The sequence below is a fragment of the Xiphophorus maculatus genome, chromosome 23, assembly GCF_002775205.1.
Source record: "Xiphophorus maculatus strain JP 163 A chromosome 23, X_maculatus-5.0-male, whole genome shotgun sequence".
Classification (NCBI taxonomy): domain Eukaryota; kingdom Metazoa; phylum Chordata; class Actinopteri; order Cyprinodontiformes; family Poeciliidae; genus Xiphophorus; species Xiphophorus maculatus.
Genome location: NC_036465.1, coordinates 22,450,348 through 22,473,332, shown reverse-complemented (window position 1 = coordinate 22,473,332; position 22,985 = coordinate 22,450,348). Strand labels below are relative to the sequence as shown.

The window sequence follows — 22,985 nt, the reverse complement described above, 5'->3', positions numbered from 1 at the left end:
TGTACCCTAATGCTTAATTGCCAAAGTGCAGGAGCGTCTCTCCTTCTACCTGCCTGGATTGGTTCAACATGTCCCGCGGTGCTAACAGGCACGGGGAAGTGCTGTTGTGTCACTTAGTTAACCCTCGAGACAAATGGCTCCCCTCCGGAGCACAGTGAATTACACACCTCATGAAGCATATTAGGAGCCAGACACAGAGCGTATCTCGTGGAGATGATCTGTACAGCTGAAATAGATGGCAGGAGAAAAGAGGGCTGAGTTACAGCATCAACTGCGCCAGGGTTTTTTTTTTTCTTCTTTTTCTTCTTCTTCTTCTTTTTTATTCTTACAGAACATCGGAACAAAATTAACAGAGCAGAGGGAGGAGGGCGGGAAATAAACAACAACTCAAAGCCGGTTTTCTGAAGTCATCCATGTTGAATTTGACAAGGAAAACAACTCCTTTCCTCATTTGTGGCTAATGTAGGAAAATTATTAGAAAATATAACAGAATTGTCCCTCGGAGGCTTCTGTGCTGTTAGCTAATCGCTTAGACGATCTTTATCACTGCAGTAATATTATTTAGATGCTACGGGGATTACTTAAAAGTTGTGTTATAATTGCTTTCCTTGTTTTGTTTTGCATGGGCAGGGGGGTGATTTTGTGTTTAATTGCTCCAAAGTGACAAATAATGCCGGTTATGATATGATGAAAGTGTGAGATCATTAAATTACCACAGCGACCGGCTGCGTTTGCTTTTTTTTTTGTATATAATTTTTTTTATTTTATTTTATTTTTTTTGCTGTTGCAAATTTACGCCACGAGGCTAGAAGAGGCCAAGCAGTTATTTACACAAATTCACTTCCACAGCCATTTCTGGATTTGGGGGGTAATTACGAGAGAGCGAAATGGTTTTATTTCATTTAATCCAGCCGGTGCAGCAATTTGCAGCAGTAATATCTGCCTGCACGGGTTTAACAGCTCGAAAGCAGCGAGACTTTCAAATGCAAAGAGGAAGTGGGAATAATTGAAGCAAGGATCAGGAAATACGCCAGTGTAAAGAACAAAGTGAAAGAAAAAAAAAAATCTTTAAGCCTTAATACGTGGAAGCACATTCTGAAGAAAATAAGAACAGAAAAGAGTTGAATAAAAGATTTTCTTTATTCGTTACTTATCAACCAAATTCTGTGTTTGTGTGGTTGTTGTAATTGTGCGAAAGTTTTTTGAAACTATTTTCGCCTGCTTGAGAAAGTGTTCAAACTGTCTGAACCTTCCCCCCTTTTTTATATCACAACTTCCCAACAAAAATGCAACTTCGGAGCATTTTTATTGGGAATTTATGTGACAGACAAGTAGCACATAATAGAGAAGTAGAATAAAAAGGATATATGGTTATTAAAATATCTACATTTCATTGCATTGCAGCCGCAGCTCTTTTCAGATATGTCTCCACCGGCTTTGTCCAATCACGAGTGCTTGTAAACATCGATTTTCTAAATTCTCGATTGGATTTTGCTGCGGACTTTGATTGAGCCTTTCAGAGTCATGAATTTGCTCTGCTCTGATCAATTCCGTGTCTTTACGCTGAGGTTTTTTTGCCCTGTTGGAGGTTGAACCTTTGATCTTTTGCCATGTTTTGAGCTCCGTCAATCATCCCGTCAACTCTGACCAGCTCCTCTGTCTTTGCTGAAGAAAAACCTTCCCACGGAGAGTGTGTTCAGGAATGATGTGCAGTGGTATTAAGCCCAAGAACTTCAGTGTGGGTCTCATCTGAACAGAACATCTTAATCTAGAATTACCAAGGCCCTACCAATTACTAAATCTATTTTTTTTAATCAATGTTGTTTGAATACAAATGGATGAAACTCTACAGTTGTTTTTTACTTCAGAAAAAAAGTCCTTTTTGAGTTGGTAAGGTGAGACAGAGCGAACAAAAGTAAAGTGGGATGGAGGCCTTCACAAGGGAGAGCAAATTAAGCATATTGGGTGAGTGCAATGGCAAAATGAGAATGAAAAAGAAACATTGGCTTTGCACTGCGTTCAGCACTCTGTCACATGTCTCAGTGATTTAGCTGCTCATAAGCTCATAGGGGATTTGGTAACAACAAAAACTGGGCCGTTTTGTTCTCGCCACTTCCTCATCTGGCTCTAAAATCGAGTCATTTTGTGTAAACAGGTGATTCCTACTCTCGCACCACAGGGGAGGTTCTGATGCACTTTTGTGAGACTGATTGCCCATTTGCCTTGTTCAGTTAATTAACAAAAAAGCAGCAAAAATACAACAATTACTGGGCACTGAACCGAGCACCGGATAGAATCACAGGCTTTTGTCGGCTAGCTGCACATATTTACTCGTCAGCTGTCAATCAGATTATCCTTAAATCCGTATGGTAATCTCTTTGCTGTTACATATTGGCGCACATTGCTCCTTTATCCCGACTTCATCACACAGAAGCACTCGCTGATTATCTCAAAAGTGTAAAGTTAAAAGTGAAAGTCATAATTTCTGTGATTCGATTTGAACCGCTCATCCAAAATAAACAAAAGAATGGGTTCACTTTTTTTTTTTTTTTGGAGATGGCCTATCCAAAGTTCAGGACTAAATCTGACAGAAAATCTGTGGATGCAACTATAAAGGGTTGTGAATAAGTGATGTTCTCTCTTAAGGCAGAAAAGCGAGGACAAGTATTTTCAGGTAGCGATGCCAAGGACTTAAAGTTGAAATTAAACAAAAGAAATCAGTTAAGTACTTGATTAACACTTAACTGAGCTAGCTAAAGTAGCTATTTAATATGTTTTCTCTCTGATTTGTTTTCAGTTGAATTGTGCAGGATAAATGTCAAATTAAATGTGCAAAAAAGACCTGAAATGATTAACCACGACCTCAATCTTTTACACCAGAACATTAGGGCATGTTAAAAAGACAAAAATATCAGACGGACTTGGTGTGTTTCCTTCACACTTATCGTCTCATGGGTCTCATCCCAACTCCTTTTCCAAATTTAACCCTCTGATTCCATCACCTCTGACTGCGGTGACCCTAACTTTCTTCCCTCCACTTATCCATCTTTCCATCCATCATGGATGCCTGGGCAAAGGAGCAGGAGGGCCGTTGAGGGAAAAAAGTGGAATCGATGAATTAAACAGGAGGTGCAGCGAGGAAGGTGGAGTATGTCGGACAAGTGCATGTGGTCCACAGCTGTCTGTTAGGCTGCTCTCTGACCTTGAGGAGATAAGAAAGTTGGGAGACCCTCGGTCCGTGGGGTCTAACAGCATGCTGGAGGAAAAAAAAAAAAGAAAAAGAAAAAAAAAACATCTCTCCACTTCATGAATTATTGAGATATTGGCCCACAGCTTCTAAAATATACAGGAGGGTGGTCTGTCTCTCCTTTCGGATTTCACGTACTGTCTGCTTCGTCCTTCTGTCTATCTTTCAATCGGTTTCCCCTTTCACTTTCTCCGCCATTTCTTTCCCTCTCCCCTAACACACCCACCCTTCCCTGTCTCATTCAGATTTGGCCTCATGCGCAAGTACGATTATAAATCACAACAGAAATAATAATAAAAAAAAAAAGCCAAAGGAAAGAAAAGGGGGAGGGGGAAACACAACGCATTAGAGTAAAGAGTTTGTTATTGAGATCATAGCATGCTTTTTCTTCTCCACTCAAGGAGGAGCATCCACCACCAGCCAGCTGTCATGCATTTAAAACTTGTCGGGGAATAACCGCGGGTTCTTGTGTTACATCAGATGCTTGTAATGCACACAGCAGTAGGCCTGCCTCTCGAAATGAGACATAACTCTGCTACGTCCATTTATCTTCTTCTTTTTTTGTTAGTTTTTTTTTTTCCCTTTTTTTCCTAAGACTAGATGAAGCAATTGTCCGGGGCGCTGTGTTTCTCCTGACATGCCGGCGTGTGTGTGTGTGCGTGTGTGTGTGTGTGTGTGCGCGCTCGATTATATCCGAGGAGCTTGGCTCCAAACGCGCTGCCCAGTGCAGAATCGTAGCCATAACAAATGAACAGAGGGGAGAAAATAAGACATATGAAAGAAAAGCTGAGCAAAGGAGTGATTCTCTCTCTGGCTGCTGGAGATCTGTATTGTAAGCAGTTTCAGCTGTCAGCACTTCTTTGAGCTACCTCAAAGGGGGGAGAAGGAGGAGTAAGAGGAAGGGGGAGTGAGGGGTGGGAAATGTAGTTTTATACCCCCCTCTATTTCCCCTTCTCCCCCTGTTTTAGGGTTCCTGTTTATTTGTACACAGCGCTGTTTATTTTTGCGGTTCATTTGATTTTCTTTTTTTTTTTCCATCATGGAGCCAGACAGGCAGCGCAGAAGGTTGAATGAGGAGATGTACAATACTGCAGTTTCACTTACAGAAGAAGTTGTCAGGTCTCAAGCCTCGGGGTGGGGCGAGGGAATAAATTGTCAGCCACCCCCCACCCACTCCTCTTTTTCTGCTTTCCAGACCAGACCGCCCCCCCCCTCCCCTTCCACCCCATCTACAACCCCAACTCTCCCCTGTACTCCTCCCCTCCCTCATTAAGTATTGATGTGGGTAGCCATACTTGCCATCTCAGCCTATTAATAATGCATGGCAGGTGCTGTTGATGTGGTCTCTCACACTGAGATTGAGAGAGGCAGGAGCGGCAACACTGTGTGCTGCAGAGTAGCTACAGCTCAACCTCCGTCACACGGCTGTGCAAAGCCTGAGGACCGGTGGGGGTGGGGGGGTTACATCTGCCCCCGGTGAGTTTACGGCGAGCCGTGACAGACGCTCGGCGATTGATACACAAGGTTGCGTCTAAGTCACTGCCTCTGCGAAGGTTTTACTGAGGAATAACTGCGCTTGTCACCAGCAGCTGACGGAGGAGTGTCAGATGGAGCGAGAGCCCCGTCTGCCTCTAGTTTTATCTGTTTTGTCATTTATCAGTGGCATCTCTTTTAAGGATTCGCAGGTAGTCTTTCGACGGCTCGTCTGATCTTTCCCTCTCTCTCTGTCTCTCTCCTCGTGCGCGCGCAGGTTCTTCCTCAAGTTCTTCCTGAAGTGCAACCAGAACTGCCTGAAGAACGCAGGGAACCCTCGAGACATGAGGCGTTTTCAGGTGACCGGCCGCTTTCTGCACTCACTCAAGATGCAGCGGGCTTCACAGTGACTGTGTGGCAGACACAAGAAGCATTTGATGTCCTGTTGTAGAACACCGTATAACACTATCCTCCAAACAGAATGCTGCAAGCGAGGCACACAAAGTGTCTCTTCCGAGGAACGTTCAAAATGCACGATGAACAAGTTCAATAGATGATTTTCAAGCTCATTTTTTATACACCTTGAAAGTTCCTACATCTTTTTTTTCCCCTCTTCACAATCAGAAACATTGGTGCTCTTTAGTGGGATTGGTTCAATTTTGGACATTATTGCACAGTGGAAATAAAACAATACTTTAGATTTTAAATATCTGGCATGATTTTAGCCCCGTTTATCCGGATGCCCCCCATGTGAAATCCCGAGCACAAATTGCAGCTAAAAGTCACCCAATTAGTAAACAAAACCTTCACTGTGGGTTCCATTGTTATTAAATTTTGTTATAAATACAACTGTGCTCTTATGGCCATAGAGGATTCATTAGAGAACTTTTGTGAAAGGACATTGTTATGAAGACCGTAACATATGCGAGTCGGGACAACCGTTTGCCATAGACTCCAAAAACATAACCTTTATGGAAGAGTGGCAAGAAGAAAGTGTTTGTTCAAATGAATGTCCAAAGGAGTCCTGTTATGGACGGACAGACGGATGGAGGGAGCTAAATACAGAACGATACTGGAAAAATCTTGATAGGGTTCAGCTTCCAAAAGCATCCTCATGTGTTAAAGTGGCCATTAAGTCCAGGTTTAAATCTAAGTGTAAAGTTAAAGTAAGACTTGAAGACTGACGCTCACAAAGTCTTTCAATCCAATCTGGCTGATTTTAAGCTATTTTGCAAATAAGAATGGGCAAACCCCAATCTCTCCATGTCAAAACTTGCCATACATGACAAACATGCAGCGTTAATTGCAGCAAAAGTTAGCCTGACAAAGTAACGATAAGTTCACGGCACCCTTTTCAGAGCTTTTGTTGTAAAAAATGTTGAAAACTGTGTTTGATTTTCCTTCCGCTTCACAAGTCCACTAGTTTGTGTTTGTCCACCTCATAAAACCCTCATAAAAGTGGAAGTGGTTGCAAAGTGACAAATGTGAAAAGTTCAAGGTGTATAAATCGTTTCTTAAAGCAGTGTAACAATTCATTCTGTAGAGAATTGGGCTGATAAACATTTAGGTGTTTTTTTTTAAATAGGTAGAAAGGCAAAACATGTGAAACTTGAGGGAAATCCTGCCAGAACATTTGGGTTGACAAAGCTGAGCAGGGATTCAGTGTGAAGATGGGCAGCTGGGCTCTTCAGAAGATTTCCAAACACCAAAAAAAAAAAACAAATGGCAACATGATTGGTTTCATTTTTCTTTTTGTTTTAACTTATATATAAGTTAAACATATATTGTTTTAACTAATATGTATTTACACAGAAAGATATATTTGAGCTTTTAATGAAATACGTACCAGTAAGATACAAACATGAACCGTAAATGCATCATCTGACAGCTCAAAGTGGTCACAGCCTTTCTATTGTTATTAATTGGTTATTGACACTACTTGCTTAAAAACCTAAACTTTTTAGGATCTTCATGCAGTCTGCAATTCATCCTGTAGATCATTTTAAAGTTAGAATGAGCTACTTTCAAAGGTTTTCAGCGGTTCTCTTGTTTTCCTTGGCCTCCCTTCTCTCAGGTGGTTGTGTCCACTACGGTGAGCGTCGAGGGCCACGTCCTGGCCGTGTCTGACAACATGTTTGTGCACAACAACTCCAAACACGGTCGGCGGGCTCGACGTTTGGACCCCTCGGAAGGAACTCCGTCCTACCTGGAACACGGTATTTAAAAAAACAACAACAACAAAAAACTCCTTCCTTTGCCTTTCCCTTCTTTCTTTCCTTTTCCTCCTCTCTCATCCTCTTCCTCCCCTTAAAAAAAAAATCTAGCTCCACTTCCAACCCCTCTTTCCCTTTCTCCCCTCTCGTCTCCTCCACGCCTTAAACATGTGCTTTCTTTCTTATCTTCATCCTGTTTCCTCCTGGATTTCACTTTCCTCTCTTCTAACTGGAGCTAAGGAGCGAGTGGAAACACGCGAGAGTCTCTTGTCTCTCCCATGTGGCCTGCTCCCCTCAGGTCTGCGCCTCTGGGCCTTCTACTCTGCCTCAGATAAGCACTATGTGTCTTATGAGGTCTGTTCTGCTTAAAGCCAACACTAGCTTTATTTCCTTGGAGACCTGCTTTTATCCTCTAGCCCTCCATCACTCTCCATCCCTCAGGTTTTCAAGCAAGCACACCCATAACAAAAAAAAAGAGAGAAAAAAAAGCTAGCACACACACACACACACATACACACTCGCAGTCAAACCCAAACCTTTAATACTTCATAATGACATGTGCGTATGATTTAGGAGGCTGCACTGATTCCCAAGTCCCTAATCCAGTTATTTTCTCATTTCGATTTCCCAGACATTAAATAAGAGAAACATATTTTTTTTCTTCTTTGAGGAAAGTCAACCTCAGGGATGATAATGACGACAAAACTAAGAAGGGATTTAAATGACCGCCTGGAGTAGATTGAGTTAAGATTGAATGCCACGGTTAAGTCTTTCTGATGACTGTCCTCCAGAGACAAAGTGGACCACTTGGCCCCCCTCCCGTGCCCGGTCTCACAGTTGATTAGAAAAGTTCACAAAGACGAGACATATTGGAGGCGTCGGATCTCGCACCGAAAGCAGAATGCGCACCGTAACAGATGTCGCCTCTGCTAAGAGAGATTTGTTTGGGAATTTCCTCACCTCTGATTTTTTTTTTTTTGCCTGTTCCTCCCGTTGAGAGGAGTCTGAAGAAAGACAAAAAGGAGCGAAAGTACAGAACAGAGAGGTGTAGGAAAGGTGGCTCGCAGTTTCCGTGAAAGGAAGAGGCAGGAGTGTATCAAAAAGACGAGATGAAAAGATACAAAAGCGGCGCGATCCCAGTGCCGCATATGTGTGGCGGATCCGTGACTTTGGGGCCCATTTCGAGCGGTAATAGATGAGCAGCCCATAGAGTCGAACAGATGGCACAGAGGAACACCCCAAAGTATAATCCTATCACATGGATTCACGTTCCACCATCTGGTTAATCTGCGCACACACACACACGTAAAAAGAAGTCGCACACACATGCACACCGAGGGCACATAATATCAGCGGCTGTGAAAGGGGAGGCATCTCAGGGCCGTGATTACGGCCACAGATTGCTGCTCGGCGAACGCTGATCTCTGCGGGCGTATCAGGGGGCTAAATATCACTCCAGCTTGTTGGGGAGGATCAACAGAACAGGGAGTCAGGCAAAGAGCAAAGGCAGGGCTGTGAGGGGAGAAAAAAAAAAGTCAGCCTAGTCTAAAGTGGATTATGCCGCTTTGCAGAATTACAACATGTCTGACAAGCTGCATATCTGTTAAGGAGAGGAGATTTAGATTATATAAACATGTATTTTTTTTCCCTTCCTCTCAGTGCTGTTCTTTTCTTCAATCACATTCAGTAATCTCCAAGTCCACAGCATGGACCGATAAGGTCCGAAAGCAAATAAAGGAGCAGTTAGTGAAACTATTGCGACAATACAGTACTTTGCAGATGTCACATTTTGTAATGTCACAACCACAAACTTCTGTTTGTTTTGTTAGTTTTTTTTTTTTTTTGGGGGGGGGGTGGGGGTGGGGGGGGCCTTGATGGCGCAACGCCAACTAGTGCGTAGTTGTGAAGTGGAAGAGAAATGTTTTCAGAAGTAAAAAAGAGTGGCATGCTTATGGTTACAGTCAGTTTGTTTCACAGCTGTAACGTCTGCAAGTTTCTGCAGATCTACAGACTGAGATATAAGCCCAATATTCTTTGCAAAATGCCAAGATCTGTGGATCTGAACGAGTTTGCGATCATCATTGTTTTAAGTCTTGACACAATTTAATAGAGGTCTGGACTTTGACTTGGCCATTCCAACGCATAACTTTGGCTCCTGTTTTGAGTTGTTCTCTTGCTAAAAGGTGAATCTTTTCCCACAGTGTCAAGACTTCTGCATTCTCTACAAGGTTTCATTAAAGCATTGCCTTGTGTTTTGCTCCGGCCATTTTTCCACCAACTCCAGCTTTCCCGTCCCCGCTGAAGAAAAGCGTCCACACAGCGTGGTGCCGTCGCCACATGAAGACATCTGGTCTACTTTAACCAGAGTACCTTCTGTAATGTGTTTGTTTTGTCCCCTGCATGGATTCTTTCAACAATAGCCTTCTTCATGCCATTCTTCCATAAAGGATGGGTTATCCTGTCAACAAATTCTCCCTCCGGTGCTGATGGTATTTGACTCTCCTTCAGGGTTGCCGTGGGCTTCTTAGTTGCTTCACTGAGTGTTGCTCTCCTTGCTAAGCCTGTTAGCTTAGCTGAACGGCCATGTCTTTGTAGGGTTGCTTTCTTCCTTTAAACCTCAAAGGTCTTCACAGATTCACAGTTAGACTTATATTCAGATGAAACTTTTCTTTTTTTTCTCTACTGAAAAGGTGAAACTATGTATCATTTTCCTTCCAGTCTGCAATTACACATAACTTTGTGCGGGGTCACTGGCCTAAAATAGCCATAAAATACATTTGTTTCTACTTTCATTATAACTAAATGTGACACAGTTCAAGCAGTCTGAATACTCTTGTGCATGTTCCTGCGAGAACATGCACAAGGGTGAGTAAGGGTGGGGAAACTCACCCACCCTTACGAATCGGCAACATTTATGCCCACATAAGCGTGTGTTCAGAGAGGCTCCACAGGCCAGGAGATGGAAACCGACACACAGTTATGTTGTACAGACAGCTGAGCGAGAGCTAAGTGTTTGGTTAATGAAGGCAGAGGTATGCAGGGGGCACAGCTACTGTTGGCTCTGCTCTGCTCCCCGGTCGCGTGCCCTTTGATCAGACACTGAGCACACCTGACATTTACAGGCCTGCACGCTTTGCCACGTGTCATAAAACAAGCGCACCACCGCTGCCCTCACACGCAGGGCAGAGGTGATGTTTAATAACGGGGTGCGTATAATCACTCTGATTAGAATTCCACGTCCACGCCCCAACCCCTGGGAGAGGGCCGAGGGGTGATCTGTGTGTGTCTGAGAGTGTGTGAAAGACGGGGCGGGGGGAGAGAAGGACAACGTGTGGCACCAGTGGCAGAAACCTTGCTGATCTTTTATTTTCGGTGGGTTAGAATCTAATCTGTGATGTGGGATTTTTTATTTTATTTTTATTGTTATTCCAGCAACCCCCAGCATCAAAGCCATCAGTCCCAGTGAAGGCTGGACAACAGGGGGCGCAACGGTCATCATCATCGGAGACAACTTCTTCGATGGCCTCCAAGTCATTTTTGGAACAATGCTTGTCTGGAGTGAGGTGAGTTACCTGTTTCACACTTCACCTGTGATTACAAAAATATATTGCACTTGAATAATATCACACTGAAACTTTTTCTTTTTTTCCTGAGAATATTTACTTGGTAGATTTATGCAGCATGCCACATTAGGGACTATTTTTTAGTTATTTTATAGGAAAGGTGTTAAGATTAATCTTATAGCAAGTATGAGATTTATCCATCACTGTTTAAGTTGACAAACATTTGTATATTAACTAACAACTTCCTTCTAAAAATGGGGGACAAAAAGGTTTTCTATTGTTTGATTTATTAGTTTGTTACTAATTGACTTTTGTTCCTCAACCAGACAATTTCTTTTAGCTCTCTTTAATTAGAGATGAACTCATTTAAGAGGAAAACAATAAGCGGATAGGCAAACGTGGGATCAGCTCCAAAAAATATCCAAATCAGTTTTACCTTAATCCCAAGAGATCATCAAAATCTGCCTTGAAGCAGTAGATAGAAATCAAGTAGTTTAAAATATCGCAGAGAAAGATGGTGGACATTATGCATTGGTAAGTTTACCCTGTTTTAGTGTGTTTCACAGAAAACATTTTTAAATGAGCGCTTGAATTTTTGCAAGCCAGTAATTTTAGCTGTCAAAGTTCTTTATTTGCTATTAATGATCATGTTACATGCAGTCATTCTGCTAACGCACTTCTACTCGGAACAGAGAAAAAAATAACCCTTTGTTTTGTCGCTGTCTTTGACTATGTGGGAGAAAAACAAACGCAGACAACTTGAAAATGGAAAGAATCAATCAAGAAACACTAACAAGATGATTAATAAGTAATTAAAAGCAATAGGTAACGTCAGACTGCAAGTACTTTTCACATCCATTTTAAAATCTGAGCAGCAGGCTGCAATCTGTGCCGCTCTCTGTTCACTTCCTTCCTTACCTGCCATCTATTAGGCTGCGTTTGAAGGAACACTTTCTTGAAATGCGCGTGCACGCCGCGCAGGACGAATCCCTTTGTAAGGAGCATCTGCCACATGACTAAAATGTAAATGCGGTGTATGTGTAAAAACCGAAGGTCAGCGAGGCAGTGCAGCTAAACAGCTTCCTCTTTAGTAAAGGAATAATTCTATAAAAAGCTCCTATATTGTCTCGCTGAGGGGGTGAGTTTGGGAGGGGGGGGGGGGGGGGGGGATGCAGACAATGGTGGAATGAAAGCCCAGCTAAGTGAGGAATGAAAGGGACAGTTAAGAGCGACGCACACATCCATCCACACACTTAAAGTGCTGGCAGCGGCGCTGATAGCTTTTGAGCGCTCCTAGCGTTTGAGTGCTAGCTCGCTGCAGAGAACTAGCTCTCAGTGAGGCCTCATCTGCGCTTTGTCATGATACCGCTTTCTTCAAAAGGCCCTTCAGAATGCGCACGTGCGTGCGACGCGAGCCGCACTAAGTGAGCCTTTTGGTGCTTTCATGTGGCTCACGGCGGCTAGATGGCTCCAGCTGACAGACACAGAGACGGGGCCAGTGGGGACAAGCATATTATACACTTACTTATGCTGTTCAATAGGCGCGAGCAGAGGAATCGTGTGTTTTATTCATAAACAGATAACCGCTTTTGAATCCTTATTACATAGCCCGTGTCAGTGCTGATAACCATCCTAAGCCTCACAGTGACATTGCCTTGGGCTACGGGGCCACCTGAGGGCTTTGGCGCTAACACATCATTTTCAGGCTTATTATACGGAAGAAAAAAAAACAGTCAAAGCTGCAAAACAAGAGGGGCTCAGACAATCCAAGAGTACTCCCAGGAGCGGCTGGTAAGATGTGAAGTTTCATTTCATTAATCCGCCTCCCTTCTGCCCTCTCTGTAGTTGATCACTCCCCACGCCATCCGTGTGCAGACCCCGCCCAGGCACATCCCCGGGGTGGTGGAAGTCACGCTGTCCTACAAATCCAAACAGTTCTGCAAAGGCACACCTGGACGCTTCATCTACACAGGTACCACTGAAGCGCTGACGTCAACAGCACCAAGCTGCAGTGTAATAACGCGGTCGACCCAACGCCACGTCCTGCATTCCGTGACTTGACTCGTGGCGGAACGACGAGGCGTAATCAGATGAACCGTGTTCCCACGCTGGCTTATTTTAGACACACTTCTTTTGGCCGTATCTGCTGAAACTGTCGAGGTTGTGCATTTTATGCACTGAGGGGAAAAAAAAACAACAAAAAAACATGCACGCTAGACAATTCAAAGTTCAATAACGCGACTCGATAATTCAGTGAAAAGAAAAAAAAAGGCCTGCTGATCTGACGAGAAAAGGAATTTTCCCTCTTTTATGAAGCAAGTGAAGGTCAGGGGGGAGGTTTAACCTTTTGATTAGTGGGATTATCAAGAATTAACCCCCGTCGAAGGCGGGATTCAGTAAAAACGGAAGCGTTTCACGCCGGGTTTTTTTTTTGTCGGCAGGGGTGCGAAAAGCTCTGGTTTTTGCGTTGAAAAATCTAGCAGTGCGGTGAGCGAACGGCGGAAAGGAGCGAATGTGAAGCAGTGATTAACCAGTGCGAGGCCGCAGGTCCTCTGGGGAGCCCGCGAATCACATAAATCTGTCTGTAATCTCAACCACTGATAGACTTAGGCACTAAGCCCCAACTGGAATTGCCAACATCTGACAAAATCATAACTGAGCGAGAGCGTGCGAGTCGCCATGCATTTCTCGACATCTCGTGTCCTAATTACAGAGCAACAACACTATCTATCCACAACCATCAGTCACAACTACGTGGATTCATGGTAAAGGCTGCAATCGGATGCGCTGCTGTCTTTGCACATATGTACTCCAGGCACACGCTTGCTGAAAAGTAACTGCATTACTAAGAATGGGGCTGGGGGGGCAGGTGGGTGTGCAGCCTTTGCCATGCCAGAGCTGTCCAACACCTCACAGGCTGCCAAACACACAGAGCTGTGTGGGTACACAGGAAGTGCATACAGGAGTGTCTGTGTGCGCCTTCGGCCTTTTGGTTCGCCAGTCATGTGGGACTCATAAATGCCAGAGATTATCCAATCACAATTTTGTGACCAATTTCCGATCTCTAGTTTCTTTTAAAGCTTTGACCCTTCTGTACAGTTTTCTTGTTTTTCCTTTTTGCAGATACTTGTCTTTAAGAATTACAATATAGGCATTTGAAAGAGTTTTTTTTTCTCTAGCCCTCCTCCCATAAATCTAGTGTGGAGGCGACAACGTGTGTGAAAGAGCCACCATTGTAAAAACACTAAAAAAAACCGAAAAAAAAGGGGGGTTTACTATTGTTTTAAAACAAAGGCAAATGATTTATGGTGTTGACATTTTAAACTGTCTTTATCGTCTCATATTAGGGGTTACTGCAGTTGGCATCGGTACCATTAGTAAAAAAGGATTCTCAATGTCTATTTCCTAGAAAATGTAGATTGTTGCCTTAACTTCCAAAAGAGTGTAATATATTTACAAATCTATAGACTTGTGTCTACATGCTAGACGATTAGGTTTCCTTTTTCATCTCTGTTTTTCGACTGGCTTCCTTTTAAACAGCTGAATGACAGTGAAAATACTGTTAAACCTCAGCATCAGCTTTCACATTAAAGAGTGTGCTTAGAAGTGCAACCTGGCACATATGCTCTATTCACTGAATCAAAGGCATCAGACTTTTGGGCATTGACCAGCCGGTCACCGGTTTTTGATCAACAGCCAGTTCCTTGGTCCATCTCCAAACGGAGAAATCCTGCATTGCTTCTCGCCATCTTCAGTCCAGTCACAATGTCACGTTCAGTTTTTCGAGAAACGCGTCATTGAGCGAATTCATCTCTCTCCCGCATTTTGCGCGCTCTCGGCACCATCTTGGCCTCCGCGGAGGTGCACAGAGGACTCTCAACAGGTGAGAGGCTGCAAGGTTATCCGCCCGGAGCCGAGCCCGGACGCCACAGAGCTGCTTGCCAAGCAACAACAACATCTTCACAAGGGCACAGTCAACCGTGGCGAGGCATAGATCCCAGCCCGACTTTTTTTTTTTCTCACACTTCGTTTTTAGCCACTGCTGTGCGTCCTCAGCGGGTATTTGTACCTTCCTCTCTCCCAACCTTCTGTATTGTTCCACTTCCCGCGAGGGGAGAAGGAGCTTGCTCTCGTTTAGCGTCGTGAGCGAGAGCCAGAAACGGTCGACAGGGTGAGAGAAACAAAAAAAAAAAAAAAAAAAAAATTGATGCGAGAGAAGGAGGAGAAGAGAAGCGGACGAGAGAGAGAGAGAGGAGGATTACCGTGGGCTACGTTACCCTCCTGGGTCTGTTTGGCACCAGTTTGAGCCCAGTTGCCAGTGGGTACTAATCATAGAGGATTGGCAGCGCCGTGTGGCAGCTGGCAGCCACGGCGCACACATAAACACACATCAACGCAGCCCAGCAGCATCAGACTTGCATGCACTCGTATATTCCACGCGCACGCACGCGCGTGCACGCTCTGAATTACATTGGGGACAGCTGGCATTGCTAATCAACTTCTGCTGAGGAGAGGAAAGCGAGCAGCTCACAGACCTAATTAAGTCAACACATACCCAATACTGCTGCTACTGCTGCTTTGCAAACATGCTACCCTCATAACCCTTTCTTTGTGTTTTCTCTTTGGCGCACACCTTCAGCTGCATGATTATCGATACTCCAGCACGCAGCTAGAGCCACCAGCTGGGCAAAAATTGGACTGTCGCTCTGGATAGACGGGACAACTGAGTTAACTTTGGGTGCAGAGGAGAATCGCTGAGAAGCTATTACAGTAATGTGTTTCCTGTCGTCTCTGAGGACTCCTCTGTCATTAGACTTCCAAAAGCTTCAATTAGAATCATCAAAGGCAATTAAGCTATCCACTGATAAGAATAGAAGAATGTTGTTGTTTTTTTTTTTCAATCCCTGCTCTTCCTCTGTCGTTTTATCCCTTTATCCCTCTTCTGTTCCACTCTCTGCCCTCTGCCTTACCCACCTCTGGGGCTGAGAGCTCTCCCTAATCCCCCTCTCTTATTATCAGGTCATTGCTTGCTCCCCCCCCACCTCACCCCTGCCCCCGCCTCCATCTACATCCTCCTCCTCCTTTGGGTACGGATGCATCTCCACGTTGGCTTGTGTATCACCTCTTCACTGGGTCGTCGCAACATTCATCAAGGAAGCTCTCCCTTTTCTTTTCTCCATGCAATATAAGGCGATAATGCTCCACCAGCAGGACCCACGTGTCCACACGTTCTTGTGTGCGGGGCTGGAATGCCGGCCTCAGATTGGGAGAGTTGATGAATCGCCCGTGTCGTTGAAAAGGCAATCCCCCTCCCTCCTCAGTATGCAACCTTGTCTGTGTGCCGCTTCCACCTCGGCTTCTGCTGATATTAAAAGGCTCTGCTGGCTCACATTAAGGGCTGCCGGTGACGCACGTCCCGCCCGCACGCGCGCGCGCCAACATTACGGGTGGTTTTTCAGCAATGAGTGCAGATTAGGTGTGGTGGGAACATCAGTCAGCTTGCAGCCAGGAGGAGCGGGGACAGCGAGAGGAAAAAGACAAAAGTCAAGAAGAGAATTTAAACCAGCTGCCGCTGACATCCTTTCCCCATCTCTGCGGAGCTTCTGCCTTCTGAGCTCTAAATTAGTTTTAGGAGTAGAGGAAGCTCAGGCAGTCAGTTGCCTGTCATTTTAGAACACTGCATGTTCTGTTGGGAAGCACAGATAATGCCAAGGGGTGTGATGCAAGCATGAAGATGCTCTCACAAGCTTGAAAATAACGCTAGGTCTCAGTGTCTTGCGAAAGCATTTGTAGTCCTTGAACGTTTCTGCATTTTGTCTCCTTATATTAGCAAACATTTCTGTATTTTATTGGAAGTTTACATGAAAGGCCAACACAAAGTAGTGCTTATGAAACGCATCCCCCCTAATTTTTCTTTCACAACATTCCTTTCACTGGATATTGAGACTGTGGCAAGATTTTCAAATCTTACCACAGACTCTCAGCTGAATTTAGGTTAAGGATTTGACTGGGCCACACCACCTCATGAAAATGCTTTGATTTTAAGCTTTCCGTTGTGACTTGCGGTATATTTCTAGGGTGGCTTTCCTCTCAAAAAGTGAACCTCTGACTGAGACTCAAGTTTCTTACAGCCTTTAAATGGGATTTCTTCAAGAATTGCCATGAGTTTAGCGTTTTCATTTTTCTCATCACTTTTTTCTCTCAGCTTGCTGAGGATTTTCTCATCCACAGCAAGCTTTTCCTGCTGAGGAAAGGCTTCATCTCAGTATGATGCTGCCATCACCATGTTTACCTGCAGGCATGGTGTAAACACAGTTGGCTTTAGTCTGACCAGATGATTCCACGAGTGATTACCTATGTGGCTTTTGGAAAACAAGACTTTTTAAGGCCACATTTATGGAGTTCACAAATAAAAGTTGTGCTATCAACAGATGTTCCCACCTGACTTCTGAAGGCAATTTGTTACACTGGGTTTTATTTAGTGGCATCAGATTAAAGAGGGGTGAATATAAATATATGCCACATTATCCCTTTTCCTAAATTTTAACATTAAAATATTTAGCTGAAGTTGATGTTTGTTGGTGTCTGGAAAACGAACGAACGATTGTTAAGTCACAATCAGCAGGCACCATCCCATTACCGAGAAACCGCAGGTGAACCCAGCTTTCTGTGTGCCGGTTACAATGGCTGCTGGAAAAGACAAGTGTTTTGTTGTTGACTTGCAATTCAGAAACAACTTCCTGCATCTCTGATTGTTGTCCTGGAGGCTTCTCTTCTTCTGCTCCTGGATCCGACTCAGGGTCAAAGATGCTATAAAGTGCAAATGTATATGTTGAGTGGGCGTGGCCAGCAGCAGCTTCCTTGGATTTAAAGTGACAGGAGGCCCCAAAACAGCTAATTCCGAAAGGCAGAATTAAAATTGAATTATCTGAGAATGATTTTATGAAAACATTATAATGAACATATTCTGTATCACTCAGCGGCCTGTTCTAACTAATTCAAGGACGCATAATAAAGCTTGTTATTGTAACATTGGAAAAGTCCTAGTGGCATGAATGCTTTTCCAAAGCACTGTTAATGCAAGGTTTCACTTTATAATCAAACCAAGGAAAGCTTGGATTAATTTGATGCAACTTTTTCAGCAGAAAATATGCAGGATTTTATTTATTTATTTATTTTAATGCATGGCTAAAGATAACATCCCGCAGATAAACACATTCACATATAAACTCACGATGCCCCCACAGATGCGTACGAGCGCATTGACGACGCACATGTCATCTGGCAATAAAAGCCGGGTTCGACCGTGAGGTGGTCAATTACTTGTCCCGCTCCTATTTGTGAATGCTGCCTTTTATTGAGCTTGGGCGGATGCCTGCTGTTGATTAAACCGGCCCAGTCTTACAGCTGCTGGAAACCGGGCCAGCCGAGGGACCCGCATACATCCCCGGTCCCTAACTGCAACAAAACTCACACCTCTATTTGAGATTGAGATTAATTTTCTGCACCATGTGGCTTGTCTTCCCTCTTTAGCATGCTGCCTTCTTATTATGGGAACATCTGCTCCATGATGATGATGATGTAAATGAATTTGGATGTAGATTATTTTATACCCTGCTGAAAATGAGCAGCCTTCACCAGAGGGAACGGTTTCTTACCTTTTTTTTTTTTTTCTTATGTCTTAATTCAAGCGCACAGTTTCTATCTGGATTTTTTTTTTTTTTTTTTTCAAAATTTGCATTCTCCCTGTGAGGCTCCTAGCTGTCAGGTATTGTTAACTGTCGACATGCACTTTTTGCAACAGATAATTAGGGCTTACGTTCTAGCAGCGTCCTCACCTCCATTGATTTGTAGAATCTCCATTTTTTTCCCACCTCCTCACCCCACCCCTCTCTCGCTCTCTCTCTCTGTCGGGCTCAGCCTCTCCCTTCCTTTAGGAGCGAAAAGCTCCACTCATCTGTTTTCTCTGTATGAATTTCCAGCCACGCATTAGTCTCCCTGACATGTTCAAGCGATGCTTTATTTAGCTTGTCGGATTCTGCAAATAAACGCAATCTCAGGGTTTATGGAAAAATGGATAAAAATTAGATTGTAAGGTATTGATCTGGATTGTGAGTAGTTGGTGGGGGGTGTTTCTTATGTGTGTGTGTGTGTGTGTGTGTGTGTGTGTGTGTGTGTGTGTGTGTGTGTGTGTGTGTGTGTGTGTGTGTGTGTGTGTGTGTGTGTGTGAGTGAGAAGGAAGGCAAAGGGGGAGGTGGGATGAGGGGTGTTAGTGGGCAGCTCTCATCTGTGTGAGGAGGAGGAAAGGAGGGGAGGGACGGAGGGAGGGGATAGGGGCAGAAATGAAGCCGTAATTCAGGGCTATTGAACCCCCTGCCACTGGCAGCATCGATCGCCAAGCAGCGCTTATGAGATCACACCTGAGCACGGGAGACTGCAGAGGGGAGGGAAGGACAGGGAGCGAAGAAAGGGGAAGGGAGTGAGGGAGGGAGGAGAGAGGGAGAAACAGAAGGTTGTGATATGATCAGCTCCATACCCTGCCGTCTGAGGGCCTGTTAAGGTGTTAACATCAAGCCTCAGAGCCAATTACCTAACCCTGCAACTACCCTACCCACTCACCTCCCGGCACACACAGCGCTGTGACACAAGCCACGGAGACAGGGCAGCCGGGCGCTGACTTTTCAGCTTCCAGGACGACTGGACTGTTCTGATTTCTCAATTATCCTCCCACCTTCTTCTTACGCACCCAACATTCACCCTCAATGCCTCCCTCTCCAGCCTCCACCCCACCCCCCCTCAACACCCTAGCTTTATTTCCTTCCCTTCCTCCCCCCCTTCCCACCCTCACCTCTTCGTACGCACTCCCCCTGCGGCTCTGTGGGTTATTATAGTGAAATATGAAGCGATGTGGATTCTAGGCTTCATGAAATTTCCATGAGCATTGATCTGATCTGATGTGGGTGATTGCTAGGTGAATCCCTCCAGTCCAGGGCTGTTGCTCATCTATTCATTTATTTATGGCAGTTATGTTTTACTGGCTTTGATTTGCTCTTCTGGAGAGCGACAGCTAAGGATTATAAATATACCTGTATGGGAGAGTGGGAGCTTTGAATCCCAGAGTGCAGAAGCCTACCACTCCTTTTTTTTTTCCAAGCAAAGGAGGTTGTTTTTTTTCCCTAGCACTAACTTCTGCTGTAAAATGGATGATATTGAACATAGATCTTACATTCATCTTTCCAAGATTATAACTTAAAAGTTAATTAATTTCATTGTCCAAAAAAAAAGACATTTTTCCCCTATCCAACCGAATCAATTGAGAACCAATTCTCATCAACATTAAAGAGCTGAAAAAGAGGCATCAAAACAATGTTACACCATACTATACAACAAAAGAGAGAACAATTTTACACTATAAACACCAGAAAAGACTAAACAGCAAATACAGTCACATAATAAAATCAAGCCGCTGAGCAAAAAGTGCAGCTTTGTTGGCCGATTTTTATTAAAGAATTTTTAAGAGGGGGAGGTGAAGAAGAGTGAACATTGAGATACAGGATTTGAGAAGCAAAAACTTAAACCTTAAACCAATACCTTGTTATTGGTATCAAGTCATGACTGAACATATGAAGGAGTTTTCTTAGTGAGCGTTTTATGGTATAGGAAGAAACCAGTGATTTTTTGTTTCTGTGAAAAGTCACAAAGCGGGAGGCCGTATGATAAATAACTTCAAGTTTGTGAAAGAGATGTATTACAGGAGACTTGTAGACATTAACGAGGTTGAAAACTGTGAGCATTTTGATTTTATTCAGAGGTTATTTGGGAGAATATGCCAATAAAGACTTGCTGCGGTAAAGACATGAGCAAAACATTTCTGTTTGTGTTCAAGGAGAGTATGAAGTAAAGCTAGTTTCTTCAGCAATACCTTTTTAAGGGATGCCTTCCTTATCAGGGGTGCTTACAAAATGCTAGCTGGACAATGGTCAAGTCAGCATTGTTTTAAGTATTAAAACTCATTTTTATTTACCTAATGTAATCTTCAAATATTTTGAGGAATTCCATTTTTGACCATCAAAATGAACAGAAATAGTAACTTGATCTATATCACTTTCTGTGCAACAAATTAGTAAAAGGCTATCACTCTATGAACTGAATTCCCAAGAAAATGAACTTTTCAAAGATATTCCAGTTCATGCAGATGCACCTGTATTGGCATAAAAAAGGCAACAAATAATCCCTAAAGAGATGGAGCAAAAGTAGTTAGCGAAGTGCGTCGCTCCCCCCGCCCCCACACACACACAAGCACCGCCTCTGGTTTATGGCCCTTGAAAACGAGCAGAGACAATATCGTTTCCTCTCTCAATTACCAAAATTGTGTCTTTATTTGTAATAGGGGTATCCTGTGTGTCCTAGGGTTTTTTTATGCTATTGTTCACTCGAGGCTCATTTGGCTCATTGAGCAGAACTGATAAAAAATTCATCATAAAAACAAAAGCCTTTGAGACGAAACAGAGGATTTTGCTGGAACAACCTCCCCCCCCCACTCTTTTCTCCTCCGACTCTGGTGGGTCCTAATCCAGGGAAAATCCTCCTTTAGGCTTTGCGGAGATCAGACAATGGGGGAAGTAATGTCAAATATTTGTCCCCGGCAATAATTCACGGCGTATTTGTTGCATGCGATCGTGTCATTGTGTTTTGTTTCATCCGTTGGATCATCCAGCCTCTAATGCGCGTCCTTCTTGGGAAGTTGAGCCTGCCCCTGGCACCGGGACTTTTACTCTTTCTTCCCTCAGGCGTCTTTGCTTCCAGCTATTCACCTTTCCTTTCATTCACTCTTATGGATTACTGGGAGCAGTCCACAGGGAGAGCTGTCCAAATATGTTTGTGTTGCCAAAGGAGAGCATCACCTACTCTTGCTCCTGTCTTTGGTTCAAGAGTGTGTGTGTAGGTGTGTGCAGGAGTGAAGCAATGGTGAAATCACTAGAGGTCCAGCAGGACAGCTTGTACTCATACCCTCTGGGGGCCCTTTTTTTTCTCTTTTTTTTTTCTTGGGGCCGCCTAGTCAGCCTGGCTGCTCAGATGTGAGGCGAGTGAGGCATCAGCCCTCAGGAAACATCCAAGCTGCGACCCACAGGGAAAACAGACGGATGGGACAAACGCACCAAGGCGATTCCCAGCGAATAATAGTAGCTTTTCTTTGTCTCCTGGCACAAATACGAGCCCAAGCGCACTCAGGCGACTGGGAGCTCTGCAGAGACGCAGCAACCTCGAAGGGAGGGACGCTCCCCTGAAAAGTAGTCAAGACCTCACGTTGACTTCCGAGGCGGCTCAGGAGAGAGCGAAGGCAGTTCAGAAGCACAGGGAGACAGGGAGAAAGGCAGAGACAGTACATTAGGAATGAATTATGTGGAGAGAGCACTTATCCAGCAGTCCTCCTCTGAAGTGTTTGTACTGTACGCCTCAGATCTTCATTGTATTTATTCTAATGTTTAAATATTCATGGTAAATCTTCTCATATTCAATTACCGTTGCACGACCACAGCATGCAGAGAGAGTGCTTTCTCCCTGCTGCCAGGATGAGCTCACTCTGTGTGTGTTGTGTGTGTTGGTGGGGGTGTGTGTGTGTGTTTAGTTTGTTCCCCGGAGCGATCAAGCCTTTGTTATATTGGAACCAAGCTCTGTAATTGCTTATATTAGTCGCTGATCAACGCAAGACCACAAGATTCACACACACACACGCACACGCCTGCACACAAATGTATTCACCCCCGCATGATTCCTGACAGTCTTTTTATTAACCACCAAAGCAGGAGACAGAGAGAGATTCATTACATCACAGGCTAACAAAGACACACACCAGAGCCTACGGAGAATACCTACGTTTGCGCCACGTTTGGTTTCACGTTCACCCTCGATTAAGTCAGGAGTCCGGGACGCGTCCTGTCATGTTTCTCAGCTAAACCTTGTGTGTTTTTTCTTATCAAGAGTCATAGACTTAAAGCTTTATTTCTGTATTGTTGTTTTGTTTTTTTATTTCAGCACTAAACGAGCCAACGATAGACTACGGCTTCCAGAGATTACAGAAGGTCATCCCCAGACACCCTGGAGACCAGGAGCGATTACCCAAGGTACGGCGCCTCTCCACTCTTCTCGTGTTACCGTCCTTCTACTGCTTGCCCAGTGAAATGATTCCACAGGAGCTTGACGTGGTATAACTGGAAGACATGAGAGGTATTGAAAACTTCTTGAGTTTCATAGAAATAGGAAATGGCGCTGTGTCCTCACGCGCAGTTAGTTCTTCGGAGAGAGTCAAACATGCATGACAGACTACAGAATGCACAAGATGTCATGGAGCAATTCCTTTCATAACTATTCTTACCCCTTGACGTTTTTTCATAAATTGCAGTGTATTTTATTGGGATTTTCTGTGCTAGAACAACACAGAGTAGTGCATGAGAAGTTAAGGTTGCACAGAAATCTAAAATTTAAAAA

At 44.1% G+C, this 22,985-nt stretch overlaps 1 protein-coding gene across 3 annotated transcripts in view; it reads left to right on the top strand.

Moving 5' to 3' along the window:
* The window catches only part of LOC102226455 (transcription factor COE1), a 79,450-nt gene that overhangs the window by 40,073 nt on the left and 16,392 nt on the right, over window positions 1-22,985 (top strand). For all 3 annotated transcript variants that reach the window (XM_023328610.1, XM_023328609.1, XM_023328608.1), the window contains exons 7-11: window positions 4,998-5,079; window positions 6,795-6,936; window positions 10,366-10,496; window positions 12,342-12,468; window positions 22,533-22,621. In XM_023328610.1, coding sequence (XP_023184378.1) covers window positions 4,998-5,079; window positions 6,795-6,936; window positions 10,366-10,496; window positions 12,342-12,468; window positions 22,533-22,621 — 571 coding nt within the window. The remainder of the gene's footprint in view (window positions 1-4,997; window positions 5,080-6,794; window positions 6,937-10,365; window positions 10,497-12,341; window positions 12,469-22,532; window positions 22,622-22,985) is intronic.